A 16,390-nucleotide genomic window follows, 5' to 3' on the forward strand; every position below is an offset into this window, starting at 1 on the left:
CCTCTCCTCTTCCTAGCGGCAGCTGAGAAAGGGCAGCCAACGGGGGCTTTGATGCGGTGTCAGAGTATAAGTCTAAGGAAGTTCAGGGTACTGAAATTTTGAGAGAGCGAGACATTCAGAGCAACCAAAGGCAAGAACTAAGAAGAGAGTAGGATGGGGGTGGTTTGCTAAGATTTGATGAATTGTAATGGGCTGTAGAGAAAGGTACAAAGCAGGGCCAGGGAGGATAGGTGGGACAACAGTCTAGAATCACAACAGAGCAAGAAGATGGGGGTTGCTTGGCTGGCACTGATGGTAATGTGGACCGGGATAGGACCGGGAAGGAGGCAACAGATAGGCTGCGTTGAAGGCTGGGGAGCCTGGAGACCCAGTTATGTGGTCTCAGAGCTAGGTCCCCCGGGGTGTGCTCAGTCTGGAGTCTACCTGTGAGTGGTGCAGGCTTGCTCAAGGTGCTGTAGTGTGTGGCTGGGAAGGGCCCAGGCAGTATGGTGCTGAAGGCTGCTGAGGACGCCATGGTGAGCTCCTCCCGAAGCAGCCGTCCCTTGGGGTGATCAGCAGGTAGCTCCCCGAGGCGCCGCTCTAGTGACTCACGCAGCAAGCCCAGCTTCTGGTTGGACTCAGTCAATTTCTCCTGAGCCTGATACAGGAAGGCAGAGAGCTGAGGACAGGCAAAGGCCCTTCCCTAAGAACCCACCCACCACCAGCAACTTCTTCCTCTGGCCTAAACCTCAAACCTTCTTGGTCTAGTCAGGTAGAGCCTTGTAAAGCAGGCCTTGATGGAGCTAGGACCCACTGAGCAACCGCCCTCATCAAAGCCTTTTCCTTTCTGGAGCCTTGCTTCTTCTATTGCCAGGCCTCTCCCTGAGACTCTACCTTGCTCCTGGCTTAGATGCTGCTGTTGACTCCCTGCCTCGCCTATGCCCATCCCCCAGCCTCACACCTCCCTCGAATGCCCCACCCCAGCAGAAGCCCTTAGTGTCACCTCACTGACTCCTTTGCGGTCTGGGGCCTTGGCAGCACTGAGCAGGCGCAGGACGTTCTTGGCGCCTTCTGCCACCGCATGCTCCACTCGGAAATGGTGTCGCAGCTCCTCAATGCGCAGCTCTACGGCTCCCAGGTCTGGACCCCCTAGCACATGGGGCACAGGACAGTGAGACAACCTTCGGACTAGCCTGACCCCAGTCATACCGCCCTGTGCAGGCACAGCACAGCACACACTGCCACCGATGTGCACCATGGTTCTTCCACTGGAAGGGACTGCCATTTCCACACAAATTCAGTCACTCTCCCTCAAACACCAAAACTGCTAGGGACATGATTCCTACATCTGTAGAAAGGACGCACAGGCATATTGTCAACCTAGGCTTAGGGACAGACACATTGTAGCAGTCCCTTGCCATTCTCAGGGAAGACCACAGCAGGAAGGCAGCACTGCAATCGACAGCAGATACTATCTACACTCAGGGACATCACCCAGACATTATATTTCTTACCAAGGAAATGTCATCAAGACCTAACTCAGACTCTCATATCATTCTGGCATCCTTCATGTCCTACTGAACTTCCACCAACAGGGATACAGTAAGAACCCGAGTGTTTGAGCCCTGCACCAGTTTACTTGAGGGGATGGTATTGGAGACAGGGCTTCTGGGTTAGACAAGGTCATGAGGGATCACCCTTAGAGGAACAGCAGAGCTAGCCATGTGACTCACCCACTGGTAAATCAACTGCTGAGTGCAGGAGGACCCAGTCTATCCCTAGCACCAAACAAACAAGCAAACAAACAAAAAGCAGCAAGGACAAATCAGAACAAACGTAAAGCTGCGTGTGGTGGCGCACACCTACAATTCTAGCACTTTAGAAGCTGGAACTAGGTAGTGAGTCCCAGGCCAGCCTGGGGACAAGACACCAAAAAGAAAAAAGAAAAAGAAAGCAAAGGGGCAGGAAAGATAAAGGAGGCTGCCACCAAGACGGAATCTGATTCCCAGAACCCACATGGTAGAGAGAAATGACTCCTAAAAGTTGTCGTCTGGACTCACTCATGCCAATATATACACAAAAGTAAATAAATAGGAAAACAATGAAACAAAAATTAAAAAAAATGTTGGTCATAATAGCACATGCCTATAATTGAAGCATCTGGGAGACTGAGGGAGGAGAATTACCAAAAGTTCAAGGTCAGTGACCAGGACAGATGACCAGCTCTTGGCATCTGAGATGGTTGTTTTGTTTTGTCTCACGCGTTGCCCTGGCTGGCCTGGAGCTCACAAAGATCTGCCTGTCTCTCCTCTGCATGCTGTGACTGCAGGCCGCCACCGATGTGCCGAGCACTGTGGTGGTTAGTTTTAAAAGTCAACTTGCCACAACCTAGTTATCTAGGGAGGGAGTCTCCAGGACGATTGTCTGGATAAGGATGGCCTGTGGGGATGTGGGAGGGTACAGATTGCTGGGAGTGCCCGCGCACTGTGTGTGGTATCATTCCTGGTCCAAGGAGCCTGGATCATTCAAGAGTGAAGAGAACTGAGCCCCAGCATGCATGCGTTCATTTACTGCGCTCTTCTCTTGGCTCTGGCTGTGATGTTACGAGCCCCTCCAGCTTCCTGCTGCCCAAACTTCCCTAACGATGGGCTTCGTTAAATTGCTTTTGTCGGGATATTTTTTATCTTTTTTCCATTTTATTCTTATGTTGTATATGTATGCCTGTGCACCATGAGCACACAGTGCCCACATTAGCCAGAAAAAAATGTATTATATCCTCTGGTGTTGGAGTTACAGACTGAGAGCCACCATGCGGATCCTGGGAACTGAACCTGCATCCTCTCAAAGAGCAGTCAGAACTCTAACCACTAAGCCATCTCCAGGCCCTCAGAGTGTGTGTGTGTGTGTGTGTTAGATTTGAGAACAAATCAAGGAAGACGCCTGACATTGGTTTCGGGCCACACGCACAGGTGCACTCGGAAAAGTAATATGCAACCACGCTCTGGACCCCTGAGAGCGGCGTGACAAGGAGACAGCATGATCCAGGCCCCTGTGTCCCATTTCCACAAGGAGCTGGGCAGAAGATATACTCAGCTTTGTGGCCTTTTTGAGACAGGATCATACTAGGTAGTTGAAGCTGACTCATGGCTCAAAATTCCTCCTGCCTCAACCTCCAGCATGCTGGGCTGTGTCACTATGCCTGGCTCACTAAGGCTCGGTCACCCCTGCCCAGCTCTGTGAATGTGGTAAAAAGCAAATATGAAAAAATAGTTATACCTGTGTGCCAGTACAGTTTTATTTACAAAGATACCTAGCCTGGTATTGCAAGCCTACGATTCCAAACATTCATAAGGTGAAGGCAGGAGGACTGAAAGTTCAAGTCTGGCTTAAGCTACATAGAGAAACCTTTTCTCAAAATAAAAGATAAAAATAAAAATAAAGAGGTAAAGTGGGGAATACTGGCACATTCATCCTAGCACTTTAGAGGCAGAGGCTGGAGGATCGCTGTGAGTTAGAGGCAGCCTCCTCTACAGAGTTTAAAGCCAGCCAGGGCTAAATAATGAGGCCCTGTCTCAAAACACAAAAACAGGATGAACACAGTAATACACACTTTTTTTTTTTTTTTTTTTTTTTTTTGTAATACGCACTTTAAATTCAAGCATTCAGGAGGCAGAGACAGGAGGAGCTCTGTGTGAGTTAGAGGTCAGCCTGGTCTACATAGTAAGTTCCTGCACAGCCAGGGCTATTGTAGAAAGACCCTGTCTCAAAATTAAAGTAAATGGGCTAGAGAGATGGCTCATTGGTTAAGAACACTGTCTGCTCTTCCAAAGGACCCAGGTTCCTCTCCCAGCACCCACATGGCAGCTCACAACTGTCTGTACCTCCAGTTCCAGGTGATCTGACACACTCACACCACTGCACATAAAATAAAGAAATTATATTTAAAAAAACTAAAGTAAAAGCAACCAAGGGATGGGGCTAAACAGGTTGTTTGATTGTGGAGAAAGCTTGTTGGTCTTCCAGAGGCCCCGAATTTGGTTACCCAGGCCCACACTGAATGACTCACAACCAGCTGTAACTCTAGCTCCAGAGATCTGATGCCGTCTTCTGGCCTCTGCAGCACCTACACATATTCACACATGTACACACACGCAAATAAATCTTTAAAAACCAGGGCTAGCATATGGCTGAGTGGTACAGTGCCTACACAGAACCTCCAGCAAAGGTTGGGGACATGACTCAGTAATACAACACAGGCCTAGTATATAGGAGCCCCTGGGTTCCATCCTAAGAGCAACAAAAGAGAGGGAGGGAGGGAGGGAAGAAGGAAGGGAGAGGAGAAAGGAAGAAGAAACAAATAAACCAGCAGGTACAATTGGTCTGAGGGTGGCAACTGGCAACCACTGTCCTAGCCCAACCCTCTAATGGGACAAAAGGAAATCAGCCAGAGATAGGCAGGGCTAGGCTCCATTCCCAGTGAGGTTAATTCCGGCTTCCTTGCACTCCACAGCAAAGCTTTATAGGTTGAAGGTTGAGTCCCAGAAGGCTGAATGCAGGCAGGCAATGTGCAGGTGAAGGTCTTACCTGGGGCCTCATCAGTAGCTGCCTGGCTCTCCAGCTGGCCAGCCTGTAGTGCCTGCAGCGCACGACGGAGCTGCATGCGGATGATGTCAATCTTGGTCTTACTGTCCTGCAGCATCTGCTGGGCTGTCAACAGCAGCTTCCGGTCCTGCAGAGAGACATGCAAGGTGACAGGAAGCCTGGGGAACCCAAGCCTGACCACTGACCCTGCTATGCATGCCATGAAAGCCGTGGGTAAGACAGAGCACCTGTGCAGGCACAGATGCATACAAGGACACATATTCCACTGTCCTGGAGCCAGTGTGGTAGCATAGAGAATCCACGGGCTTCAGTTCTAGCTGCTACACAACAGCTGAGCTCTGTGACCTCAATCATGCTCTCCTACTTCTCTGGGCCTGAACTCCCTCATCTTCAAAGTCTGGACCACACTGGACTGAGGACTCATAGCTCAGCTTGGACCAGCTGGAGCTTCAACCTCCTCAGTTCTCAGATCACCTGTGAGCAGGCGTCTGCAGGGCACAGACAAGTGGCTGTATTCTGCAATGATATAAGAGGCCTAGAGCAGGCCAACCAAGAGACAGGAAACAGACTAGCAGTTACTAACTGGGACACAGCCTCCTATCCAGTGTTCTTTTTAGAACACTGTCTCACCTTGGTGCTGCCATTGCTGTAGGTCTGGATCATGTTTTCTGCCCCCTGCTTGACTTTCAGCTCAATGGCCAGCTGCTTCTCCAGGCCAGCCACTCTGTTCAGGTTGGTGGATGAGCAGATAGGGCTGCCCTCTGTGAGAGACTGGGGAGCATCTGAGGAAAGAGAATCACATAGTTGTCATTTCAGTGTACCCAGGAGACTTTGCCCCACCCAGTAGGAAGCCCTCAGCCCAGCCTGGTGCTGGGGGCCAGTGTACAGGCAGAAGACATCTGGCCCTCAGTGACAGAGTGGACCTCAGCATGAAGGAAGTTGGGTCAGTGCCAGGTATGCAGGGCTTCAGGGTTAGCTGGAATAAATGCCTGCATCTACCTAAGGGTGTGTAAGCCCACTGGTGTGAGTGTGATTGTATCCATAAGCCACAGGGGGTAGCAGGAGTGTAGTTCCCTAGATGTAGGTGTAACAGGTGTGTATGTGTGAGCTCACATCATTGCTTCTGATGGTACAGCTCAGTTCTGATCCCTAGGGGCCTCTGGGGTGCTGTTTTGAGGCTTGGCTGTTGTCATGATCACAGGTGAGGTCTGTATATCAAGAGTCATGTGGGGGGCTCGCTGCAGAAGGGGCTTATGAGGTTCATGGTGAACTCCACCCACATGTTGTTGGGGTAGTATTGGACCCCAATGGCTGACACAGTCATATGGAGAGGCTCTGGAGCTGAGCCCGCTGACTGTATGTAAAGTCTGCTGTGGCTGGGACAATGGTGGGACACCTCTGGGGTTGGCATGACCAGGTGGACAAGCTCTGGTGTCGCTGTTGGTCAGTGTGTCTCTCTAGGTGCTGTCAGGACTGTGCTGCAGTCTTTGGAGTCATGTCATCATGTTTTCTGTCTTGCTGAGGTGGCATAACTGACTGTGTACTTCTCTAGTCGTATGTGACAGTATGAACTCACTGGTATCCTCTGCACTTTCTGTGACCATGAACATCTTACCTACAAGATGAAGGAGCTGTGGCCTTGTTTTATTGCTGCATAAACACACATAAAACTAATGAACTCTGCCAATGATAAATTACACTGTGGGTTTTCTTTTCATGTGTGAGTGGAAGCCAGAGGGGCAGTCCTCAATTGCTCTCCACTTTTTTTTTTTAATTTTTATTTTTTTATTTTGAGATAAGGTTTCTCAGGGAGCCTGGAGCTCTGATTCGACTGAGTATGACTGAGCCGAGACCCTCATATGTCTACCTCCCAAGTGCTAGGATTACCAACACATTCAGCTTTACTTGGGTGCTTAGTGTACAAAGCCAAACATTTACACAGGCCTGACACAGCAAACACTGTCCTGGCTAAGTCAGCTCCTCCGAATGTGGGGTTTTCACTTTTAACACAATAAAAAAAAAATGTTTTTGTTTTTATTTTTCAATACAGGGTCTCTCTCTGTAGACCTGGCTGTCCTGGAACTCACTCTGTAGATCAGACTGACCTTGAACTCACAGAAATCTACCTGCCTCTGTCTCCCAAGCGCTGCTGGGAATAAAGACATGTACCACCACCAGCCAGCCCTAAAAAATTTTTAATTTAATTCTGTCTTGAGGAAGGAACTCAAGAGCCTTCCACATGTGGAGTGAGCTCTGTACCATTGGGCCTCACCCCAGCGCTCTTCTCGTTTCTGCTTTCTCTCTTTCTTCCTTCTTGTTTTTTTTTTTTTTGTTTTGTTTTTTTTTTTTTGTTTTTTTGTTTTGTTTTGTTTTGTTTTGTTTTTGGGGGTGTGTGGTTCCAGACAGGGTTTTTCTGTGTAGCCTTGGCTGTCCTAGACTTGCTTTGTAGATCAGGCTGACCTCAAACTCACAGGTATCCTCCTGCCTCCCTGGCTTCTTCTCATTTTCTTTATATGTTTTTGAGATAATATGTCACTAAGTTGCCCAGGCAAGGCTTGGTCTCCCTTTAGTCTCCTAAGTAGCACAGATTACAGACCTGTGCCCCCAAATCTGGTAACGGTCATTTTTATATTTTTAAAAAAATTTAAATTTTGGCTGGGCAGTGGTGGCATACACCTTTAATCCCAGCACTTGGGAGGCAGAGGCAGGTGGATCTCAGTTTGAGGCCAGCCTGGGCTACAGAACAAGTTCCAGGACAGCCAGCGCTACACAGAGACCCTGTATCAAAATTAAATTATATTAAATGTGCAAAAGTCTCAGGCTGGAGATGTGGCTCCACTGGAAGAGTGTTGGCCTTGCATGCACAAAGAACTGGGGTCCGTTCCCAGCACCACATAAACTGAATGTAATTTTACAGGCCTGTAACTTCAGCCCTTTGGTTCTCAGGAGATAGAGGAAGGAGAATCAGGAGGCCAAGGCTAGCCTAGGTTACAGAAAATTCTGTCTCAAACTGCATACACCTTTAATCCCCACACCTGGGAGGCAGAGACAGGGGGATCTCTATGAGTTTGAGTCTAGCCTAGTCTACACAGTAAACCCGAGAACAGCCAGAACTACATAGTAAGTGAAAACTTACTATGTCAAAAACAAAAACAAGGGTTTGAGAAATGGCTCAGAGGTTAAGTGCACTAGCTGTTCTTCCAGAGGTCCTGAGTTCAATCCCCAGCAACCACATGTTGGCTCCTACTACCTATAGTGAGATCTGGTGTGCAGGTGCACATGCAGGAGGAACGCTGCACACATAATAAATAAATAAATAAATCTTAAAAAAAAGAAAGAAAAAAGGGGGGAGAGCTGGGACTACAGTTCAGCACTGAGAGCGCTTGCTGCTCTTGTGGAGGACCAGGGCAGATTCATCAGGTGACTCCAGTTCCAGGGGCTCCAATGCCATCTTCTGGTCTTCTCAGGCATCTGACATGTGATACACATGCAGACATTTAGGCACACACATACACATACGTAGGCTTTTTTTTTTTGGAAGGGGGCGGTGTTTAAAACGGTTTCTCTATGTAGCTCTAGCTGTAGGGGAATTCTGTAGACCAGACTGTCCTTGAACTCAGACATCCACTTGTCTCTGCCTCCCCAGTTTTTGTTTTTGCTTTCTGAAACAAAGCTTCACTTTACGAGGTAGCCCTGACTGTCCTCAACTCACAGAGATCTACCTGCCTCTGTCCATTTACATACACATATATAAAACAAAGCAAAGAACAACAACAGAAAGATAGCCTCCAAGTGCTGTTTTACTGTTATGATTGTAGAGAGCTTTGAGAGTAATGAGTGTGCAATATTTGGGTGTTAGTGTGACTATGAGTTTCTGGGTTCTCATGTTACTCAGATGTGTGTTGTCTGGGAATAGCTGTAGCTGTGTCCTTAGGTACCTGGTGACAGTGCATGGGTCTCCGGATGCTGGTTTGTGTACCTAGGTACTCCTGGATCTGTGAATAGCTGTGAATGTGTGTTTACCTCAGTGTTAGTGGGCCTGTGCCTCCCGTCCACAGTGTGTGTCAACAGTGTCCTGATGGCATCCAACTCCGGAAGGTCAGTAGACCCCTGCCTGCCCCCAAGCTTTCTGCTCACCACTCCCTGCTGTAGGGTCAGGCAGCACCACGTGCGCGTGCAGCTCCTGCAGCTGCTGGTGCAGCAAGTCAAGGCGTCGAGCAGAGCCCCGCAGCAGCAGCTCCACGGGACCCAGGCTGCGGCCCAGGTCAGTGGTGGCTCGCCTCAGGTTCTCAGCACCCTCCTTCAGCTTCAGCTCCTTTCGGATCTCCCGCTTTAGCCGCTCTCGTTCTAACTCCAACTGTTGCTGCACCCCGGGGGCTGCCAGGTCTGCCCCAGCCAGACCCAGCTGCTCCAGCAGCGACCAGCTGCGTGGCTCACTCTGCAGGGGGATAAACCAGACACACAAGGTCAGAGGCTGGTAGACAGGTGGCCTCACCAGGGCAGAGCTCACCTGACTCACCACCACCCTGTTCCATCCACCCTAGAATTCCAAGGGCAAGGGCCTGTTCCTCCTCCCTGACCCTCAGAAATGGGGCATCTGGGCCAGACAGAAGTTCAGGGAGTAAAAAGTTCTTGCTTGCCAAGCCTGGTGACCTGAGTTCACTCACCATGAATCTACATAGTGGAAGGAGACAATCAGCTCATAAAAATTATCCTCTGACCTCCACCACACCCACGTACACACACAAATAAATAAATTGGAGCCTTGCAGAGGAACTGAATTCCAGATCCAGGGGTCCTGATGCCTCTAGCCTCTCTAGGCCCTGGTGTGCATATGTACATAACCCCACAGACACATATGCATAATAATAATATCAATCAATAAATAGGAGGTCAAAGAATAGGCCAAGAATAGTTTGCATGGACCAGGGTCACCACAAGTGTGCCCTATCTCCCTTAATTTGTTGCCTATGCAATGGGATTTTGGCAGAAGACTCCAGCAGATTCTTCTTCTCCTCTAGTTTCCTGCTCTCCTAACCAGGAGGTCCCCAGGGCAGGCTACTTGTTTCTTTTGCCATCTCCAAAACCAGGAGGGCCTTAGAGACATATCCTCACTTCATCTGCATTCCCAAACTGGAAGGTCCCAAGGGCTGGTCCTGCCTTGCAGACCTCATCTCTTCCCACATCTCCCGAGCCTGAGAGTGACACGGCACCCAGGTTTCACCCTCCCCCTGGAGAACTCTGTCACTAGTGCGCCACCTCTTCCTATCCTTAGTCTCCAACTGAGAGGTACCCAGAGCAGAATTTCCAGTTTCTGCCCCGTGGGGTCTCCTCCTGCCCATCCCCTGGAGATCCCAGCCTCACCTCCAGCTTCAAACGCAAAGGGGGATCAGCTGCCATCTGGGTCCTAGGGTTTGTCTGAGGGCCACGCCCTCTTCCTGAACCTCAGCCCTGCCAGGGCCTCTAGACTGCCACTTCCTCTTTCCTGCCAGTTCCCAGCATCCTCTGTGTCAGGCCATCTCTAGGGCATGTGTTTTTTCTGTTTTGTTTTTTGGTGTAGTATTTTACTTGGAGGGGGAGTGTGTTTTGGTTTTTCCTTTGAGACAGGGTCTCTCTACATAGCCCTGGCTGTCCTGGAATTCACTATGGAGATCAGGGTAGCTTGGAACTCACGGAGCTCTACCTTCTTCTGCCTCCCAGGTGCTGGGATAAAGGTGTGTGCCATTTAAGAGGTTCATCACACATCACCCCCTAAATGGCTATGCCCACTTCTCTGGAGGCAAGCCAGGGACAGACAGTCCTCATCCCTGACCTGAGAGGGCATCCTGGACATATACTCCCACAGTATGTACTTGGCAGGGAGGATCTCATGTGATACACAGTATGTGTGTGGACCACAGGCTCATAGTGTGGTCACATTCCCAGCTTTGCGGGGCTGAGATTTGCACACAGGCTCATATATGCACAAACAGTACAGGCTCATATATATGTATATCCTTGCCACCGCTGGCTTCAGTTGTGAACTTGAAAGACCTGTAAAGAGGGAACTTCAGCTGAGGAATTGCCTCTGACAGATAGGCCCAGCCCTCTGTGGGCAGTGCATCCCTGGGCAGGTAGGCCTAGACTGTATAAGAAAAGGAGCTGAGTAAGCTAGAGGAAGTGAGCAACGTCCCTTCTGTGGTTTTGCTTTAAGCGCCTGTCTTGAGCTCCAACTGACTTCACTGCATGAGGGACTATAATTTATAAAGGCAAATAAACCCTTTCTTTCCTAAGTTGCTTTTGGTCAGTCTTTTATCACAGCAACAGAAAGCAAACTAAGGTAATCCCTGGCTCAGGAGTGTATGGGGAGAACATGGGTTCACATGTGCAGCTTCTAGCTCTGCAGGTCTGCACCTTGCTCGCTGAGTGCACGGAACACTGAGTCCCATGTACGTGCACTTCTATACCTGCAGGCGTGTGCCTGGAACTCAGGCTGGGGTTTGCCCAGAGGACTCTCACACATACTGCGCTCCCTCCCGTATCTGCATGGGGGTGGAACACAGCCTCAAAAGCATGCACACTCCCGTGCCTGCCTGCACAGATTCTCATAAACAAGCAACAGTGAGTACTAGCTGAGCTCCCCTGGAAGCCACTCAGATGCACTCCCCCTGCCAAGGGCCACAGTCTACAACCTCATGCACATGTATATACTCAGACCTCTCACACTTTTGTTTTGTTTTGTTTTTATTTTGTTTTATTTTATTTTATTTTTTGAGGTTCAGGGCTTGCACATGATCACACTTTTTTTTTTTTTTTAGTTGCACCGCTCATGCTCCAACAGCAGCCCTGAGGTCCCTCAGGCCCTCAGCCCTACTACTGCCTGTCCATGTTGATACGGAGAGACCCTTCCACTTGTCCCTTGTCTCCAACTTCCCCTTAAGGATCAGAACAGCCAGTTCTGTAGGGTGTGTGTATATGTATGTACTTCCTGTAGACAGGCAGCACCAACTTCCTGCTTCCTCCTACCCAGAAGTCCACCATGGCTGACCCAGCTTGAAGGCCTAAGGAGCCCACCTGGCCTAGTAGTAGCTCCCTGAAGCTAACACTAGGAGGAAGCAGCCCTGAGGGGCCCAAACAGCATCCCACAACTGTTTGCCAAATATACACTAAATCTCAACTATCAGTGGTAGCAGTTTCAAAGCCATACATACATATCAAGGTCAAGGTACATATGAGAACACTCTATTTCCCACTGAATTTCACTGTGAACCTAAAACTGCTCTAAAAAAACAAACCATATTTTAAAGTAGTAGTAGTGGTGTTAAAGAGATGGTTCAGCAATTAAGGGCTCACACTTTCTTCCAGAGGACCGAGGTCCTAGTACCATGACAGATGACTCCTGATGCCTGTAACTTCAGTTCCAGGTGGATCTGATGTCTCTGGCTTCTGTGGGCAGATACTACCCAACATACATAATTGAAAACAACAAAACACAGAAAAGCAGTAGTAATGATAACCACAGCCACAGGCAGAGGGTGAAGTTTGGTAGCATGTACAAGCTCTGCACCTCAAAACTAACATTAACAGCAGCTATGACAGCTATTACTCATCTAGGTCCATGGTACAGGGACTATCTGTTTTGTTTGGCTTCAGATTGTTTTATGTCTGGGTCTTGTGTAACCCAAGGTGGCTTTGAACTCTATACATAGCTAAGGCTAGCCTGACCCTCCTGCTTCCACCTTACCGGTGCTAGGATTGTGACTCATGCCTTTGTGCACCTAGCATAGCATGATATGGGTGCTATAGATGGAGACATAGACCAATAGATAGGAAACCATCTTCAAAATGAAGAAATTGAGTCCTAGCAAGGCCTGGTGCCATGCCTTTAATCAGAAAACTCAGGCCAGCTGAAGCTACACAGTGTGACCACGTCTCAAAAAAACCAAACCAAACCAAACCAAACCAAACCAAAACAGGAAGGAAGGAAGGAAGGAAAGAAGAGCAAGGAAGGAAGGAAGGAAGGAAGGAAGGAAGGAAGGAAGGAAGGAAGGAAGGAAGGAAGGAAGGAAGGAACTAGCTGAGGCCCCTTGCTCCTATGTCCCACAAGCAACAAGAAACAGGGCCAAGATTCGCACTGGCTGGGAGGAGTTCCATGTCCATCACGCTGTGCCGCTGTGAGCTACCGTCACAATGAGCAATGTTCCAGCCTCTTAAGCCCTCCTGCAGGGTGTATAAAGATTGCAGGCCAAAAGCACAGATCTTGTGACCCTGTCATCTCTTCACTGTGTATCTGTATCTGAATAGTGGCCACTGAGGGGGAAAACTGAGGCTCAGAGAGGCCATAGCAGCAGCTCTCAGTGAAGGCGGGTTGTTTTCTCCTCTCCTCTAGAAGTATATGTCATTGTCTGCAGCCATTCTTGGTTGTCATCACAACCAAAGTATAGAGGGGACATCTGTCAAGTGTCAATGTCCTGACGGCTCCCACCACCAAATGATCCAGTCCCAGATGACAGTGCTGGGATCTTGGGAAGGGACATGGGCGCACAGCTTGGACTGGCAAGCTCCATATTCAGAAGTAAAAATGTCACAGAAGCCATTGGAGCACTGGCTGAGGCTCCAACTCTCTCCCTATAACCACTACCGCAACTCTCCCACCCCCTTGCCCTCCCCAAGAGTTTCTCTGAGTAACCCTGGCTGTCCTCAAACTCTGAGATCTGCCTGCCTCTGCCTCCTGAGTTCTGGAATTAAAGGCAACCACCAGGCCCTCATAACCGTTCTCCCCATCCCCTTCTCCAAAACAGAAATAAGACTCAGAAAGGTAAAGACATTTGACCCAAGAACTCATCAGGGTTTAATCCATTGGGATTCAAACCCAGCCTCACTGAACAACACTGGCATGACCAGGCCCCACCCACTGTCCCCCACCAGTGCTCCCAACCCCCCAGCCGGCAAAGCAGGTACACAGCCAGGAGCAGGGCCAGCTCAAGCACACAGGCAAAGAGGAAAAGTGAAGGCCCTTGGCCCCACCTCTAGCAGAGAAGGGCTGAGAATATGAAAAGCATGCAGGGAGGGAGGCAGGTGCTCCTGGGTCCTCCCTCCTAGCCTGGGTGATTCACTTTTGCCCAGGGACAAAGAATCACTTGAGGGCAGCAGGGCCAACGCCCGGCCTGGTCTTTAAGAATTAGAACGTCAGCTTCTCCCCCTGCCATCCCAGACCTGGGAGACACCAGACAAGAGCTCTCACCTTGGGGAAACCCTCTTGGCAGAGTGGCTAGGAACCCCAAGCCCCACATCCTGAGATTTCAATGCCTGGGGCGTTTCCAGTATCTAGACAGGACATCCGTTCGTTCGCCAGACACAGAACAGACAGGCATGGAGGGAGCAGGACAGGGCGGCGAGTCCAAGCAGGAATGAACACAAGGGAGAAGACGGGAAGGAGACCGAGATGTAGGTCCAGTTCTGGGATCACAGCCTCCATATGCGTCCTGCATGGGACATACCAAGCACATGCATGCACTGGGAGCGCCCTACACAGCCCTCTGGGCCTGAGGGGAGCCGGCACCGGTGCAGCAGCCTGGAGGTCTGACCTTGTGGGATCGGCAGCACCAGATACGCCCAGCTCCTCGGCAAGGCCGGCAGGCCATCAGCAGGACTGGGGAAGAGGGGTCAGGACGGTATAGGGGAGACACGGGGGCAGGTGTAGAAGGAGATGAGAACCAGTTACACAGGACAGTGGACTGCACAGTGAAGAACTAATGGAGCCACAAAGATACACTGATCTCGGATTTGGGGTCACTGAATTAGAGGGTGGGAAGCCAGTCACCCCAACTCCTATTCCTCTTGGGAAGGTGAGTTCAGAAATGCCAACAGGTCACACAGGGAAGGCCATGCGACTGGCAGATGCCAGTCACAGGTGTCTGTTGCGGAAGGGGGGGCGCAGTAACCCAGCCCTGTCACCTTCCAGACATAAAATCCTTCCTGCTTGTGTGACAGGATGAGCCCCACCTGGGCTCCATCTTTCAGCCTGAAGGGTGGCTACGGGGGCGGGGGGAGGGGGCGGCGCGGAAGGAGGAACCCAGCCTCTGGCCTAATGAAGTGACTTGGGCACTTCCTCCAACAGGTGCCCATCTTGGTGGCGTCAAGACCATCGTAAAGACGTCTGCTGGCGGGGGTGGCCCGGGATTTGTTGTGCGGGGGGAGGGGCATGGGTTCGGGGCAGGCAGAGTGCCAGGCACCTGCTCCAGGTGAAGCGGCACCTGCCAGAAACCGAACGCCGGACGACTAGGACGTGGGGACCAGAGGCACTGGGACCCGACGCTGGCCGCGGACGCTGGCAGTGGGGGCCTCCCGCTGCTCCTGCTGACTCTCGGGGAGGCCCGGAGGAGGGGGTGCGGTGGTAGAATCGCGAACGGCACCCCTTCCTCCGACCAGGTCGGCGCCTCCACCTGCTACCAGGGCCCGCGCGGGCTCCCGATGGGGACCTCATCCCAGGCTCTACCGGTGCCCCGGGGTCCTCCGCGCCGTCCGGCCACCCCGCGGGTGCGGACAAGTCGCCTACCTGCACAGCGTCGCCGGCCATGTCCTCCGGCCACCCTCCAGGGGTCCCAGCGCCGAGGGAGTGCTTGCGAGCGCGCGAGCGGGCGGGCGCGGCGGGAGGCGCGGCGCCCAGACCCTCCCTAGCGCGCGGCGCGCTCCGGCCTTGCTCGCGTTCCGCCCGGCCTGGCCAGGCCTCCGCCGAGCTGCGCCCTCGGGCCCCGGCGGCTGCAGGACGGGTCACGTGAGCGCTGAGGTCCGCGCCTGGGGAGAAGGCGGGGCGGGGGCGGGGCGGGGCTCCCGGCGGCCCCCGGGGCTTGCAGCCGGGAGTGGGGTCCCTATGCTCCGCGGAGCTTGTGCTCCTCGCAGCGTGCGGGAACTCTGAGCAGGCCTAAGCCTCCACGAGCTGCAGGAGGCCTTGTCCCCAACCCCCGCCCTGGACCCCTATGAAAGCAAAAGTCACTATCAGTCTCCCTACCGCCCAGACGCACAGACCTACTTCCCATTTACCCAAAGGCAAGCGCTGGGAGAACCTGACTTCAAATCCCAGTGCCCCAGGACTTGGGAGACCACCGCACCCCTCAGGGCAAGGATATCCGTAAAACTTAATGAGGAAGAGCAGGCCAAATGTAGAGAACTCAGTGCACAATAAGCACCAGCGGCTGTCACTTTTATCTCGTTTTGAAGACTTGATTTATGTGTATTAGAAGTAAGTTCAGGGTGGCAGAGAGAGAGCCCACCATTCTAACGGAAATGTCTGAATGAGGCAATCTTTACTGGACAGTGTGCTGGGGAAAAAAAAACACAAGGAGACAGGAAGTGCATTTGGCTTTTATTCTTAACTCAGGTGACCTCACAATCTTATTCAATTGGCTAGTCTGGAAAAAATTGATGCAGAGGAAATGGAGGAGGAAGGGGAAGGGGATCACTGCTTCAAGCCATCAAATTCCTAGAATGGAGGGGGGGCTTTATGTAAACAAAAGTTTCACTGGATGGGGAGGATTTATACATCTCTGTAAGTCTTATAAGGTAGGGGACAAAGATTTTTAATTACTCTCCAAACCACAAGTTCTATAGTATTTGCTTGATTTCTTACTTGTGTGTATGTGTTTCTGTGTCTGGGTTATGCATATATCTATGTGCAGGTGCTTCTGGAGGTCAGAAGATGACAGGGATCCCCTAGAACAAAATTATAAATGGTTTGTGAGCTGCCCCACCTGGGTGCTGGGGGGGTGGACTTGGGTTTTCTAAAAGAGTAGTATTGCTCCTAAACTCTGACCACCTCTCCAACTACTAT

The 16,390-nt window shown here is 51.0% G+C and overlaps 1 protein-coding gene across 1 annotated transcript in view; it reads right to left on the reverse strand.

The window, feature by feature from the left end:
- Pkn1 (protein kinase N1) overlaps positions 1–15,333 on the reverse strand; it is a 29,147-nt gene extending 13,814 nt beyond the window's left edge. Inside the window, exons 1-6 of the mRNA XM_055621288.1 lie at positions 15,119–15,333; positions 8,719–9,019; positions 5,212–5,363; positions 4,564–4,708; positions 983–1,128; positions 424–637 (exon numbers count right to left, since the gene is read on the reverse strand). Of these exons, the coding sequence (XP_055477263.1) occupies positions 424–637; positions 983–1,128; positions 4,564–4,708; positions 5,212–5,363; positions 8,719–9,019; positions 15,119–15,139 (979 nt within the window). The 5' untranslated portion in view covers positions 15,140–15,333. The remainder of the gene's footprint in view (positions 1–423; positions 638–982; positions 1,129–4,563; positions 4,709–5,211; positions 5,364–8,718; positions 9,020–15,118) is intronic.
- Positions 15,334–16,390: the final 1,057 nt, after the last annotated feature.

Source organism: Psammomys obesus, unplaced genomic scaffold, assembly GCF_907164565.1.
Source record: "Psammomys obesus unplaced genomic scaffold, mPsaObe1.curated_primary_1811, whole genome shotgun sequence".
NCBI lineage: Eukaryota > Metazoa > Chordata > Mammalia > Rodentia > Muridae > Psammomys > Psammomys obesus.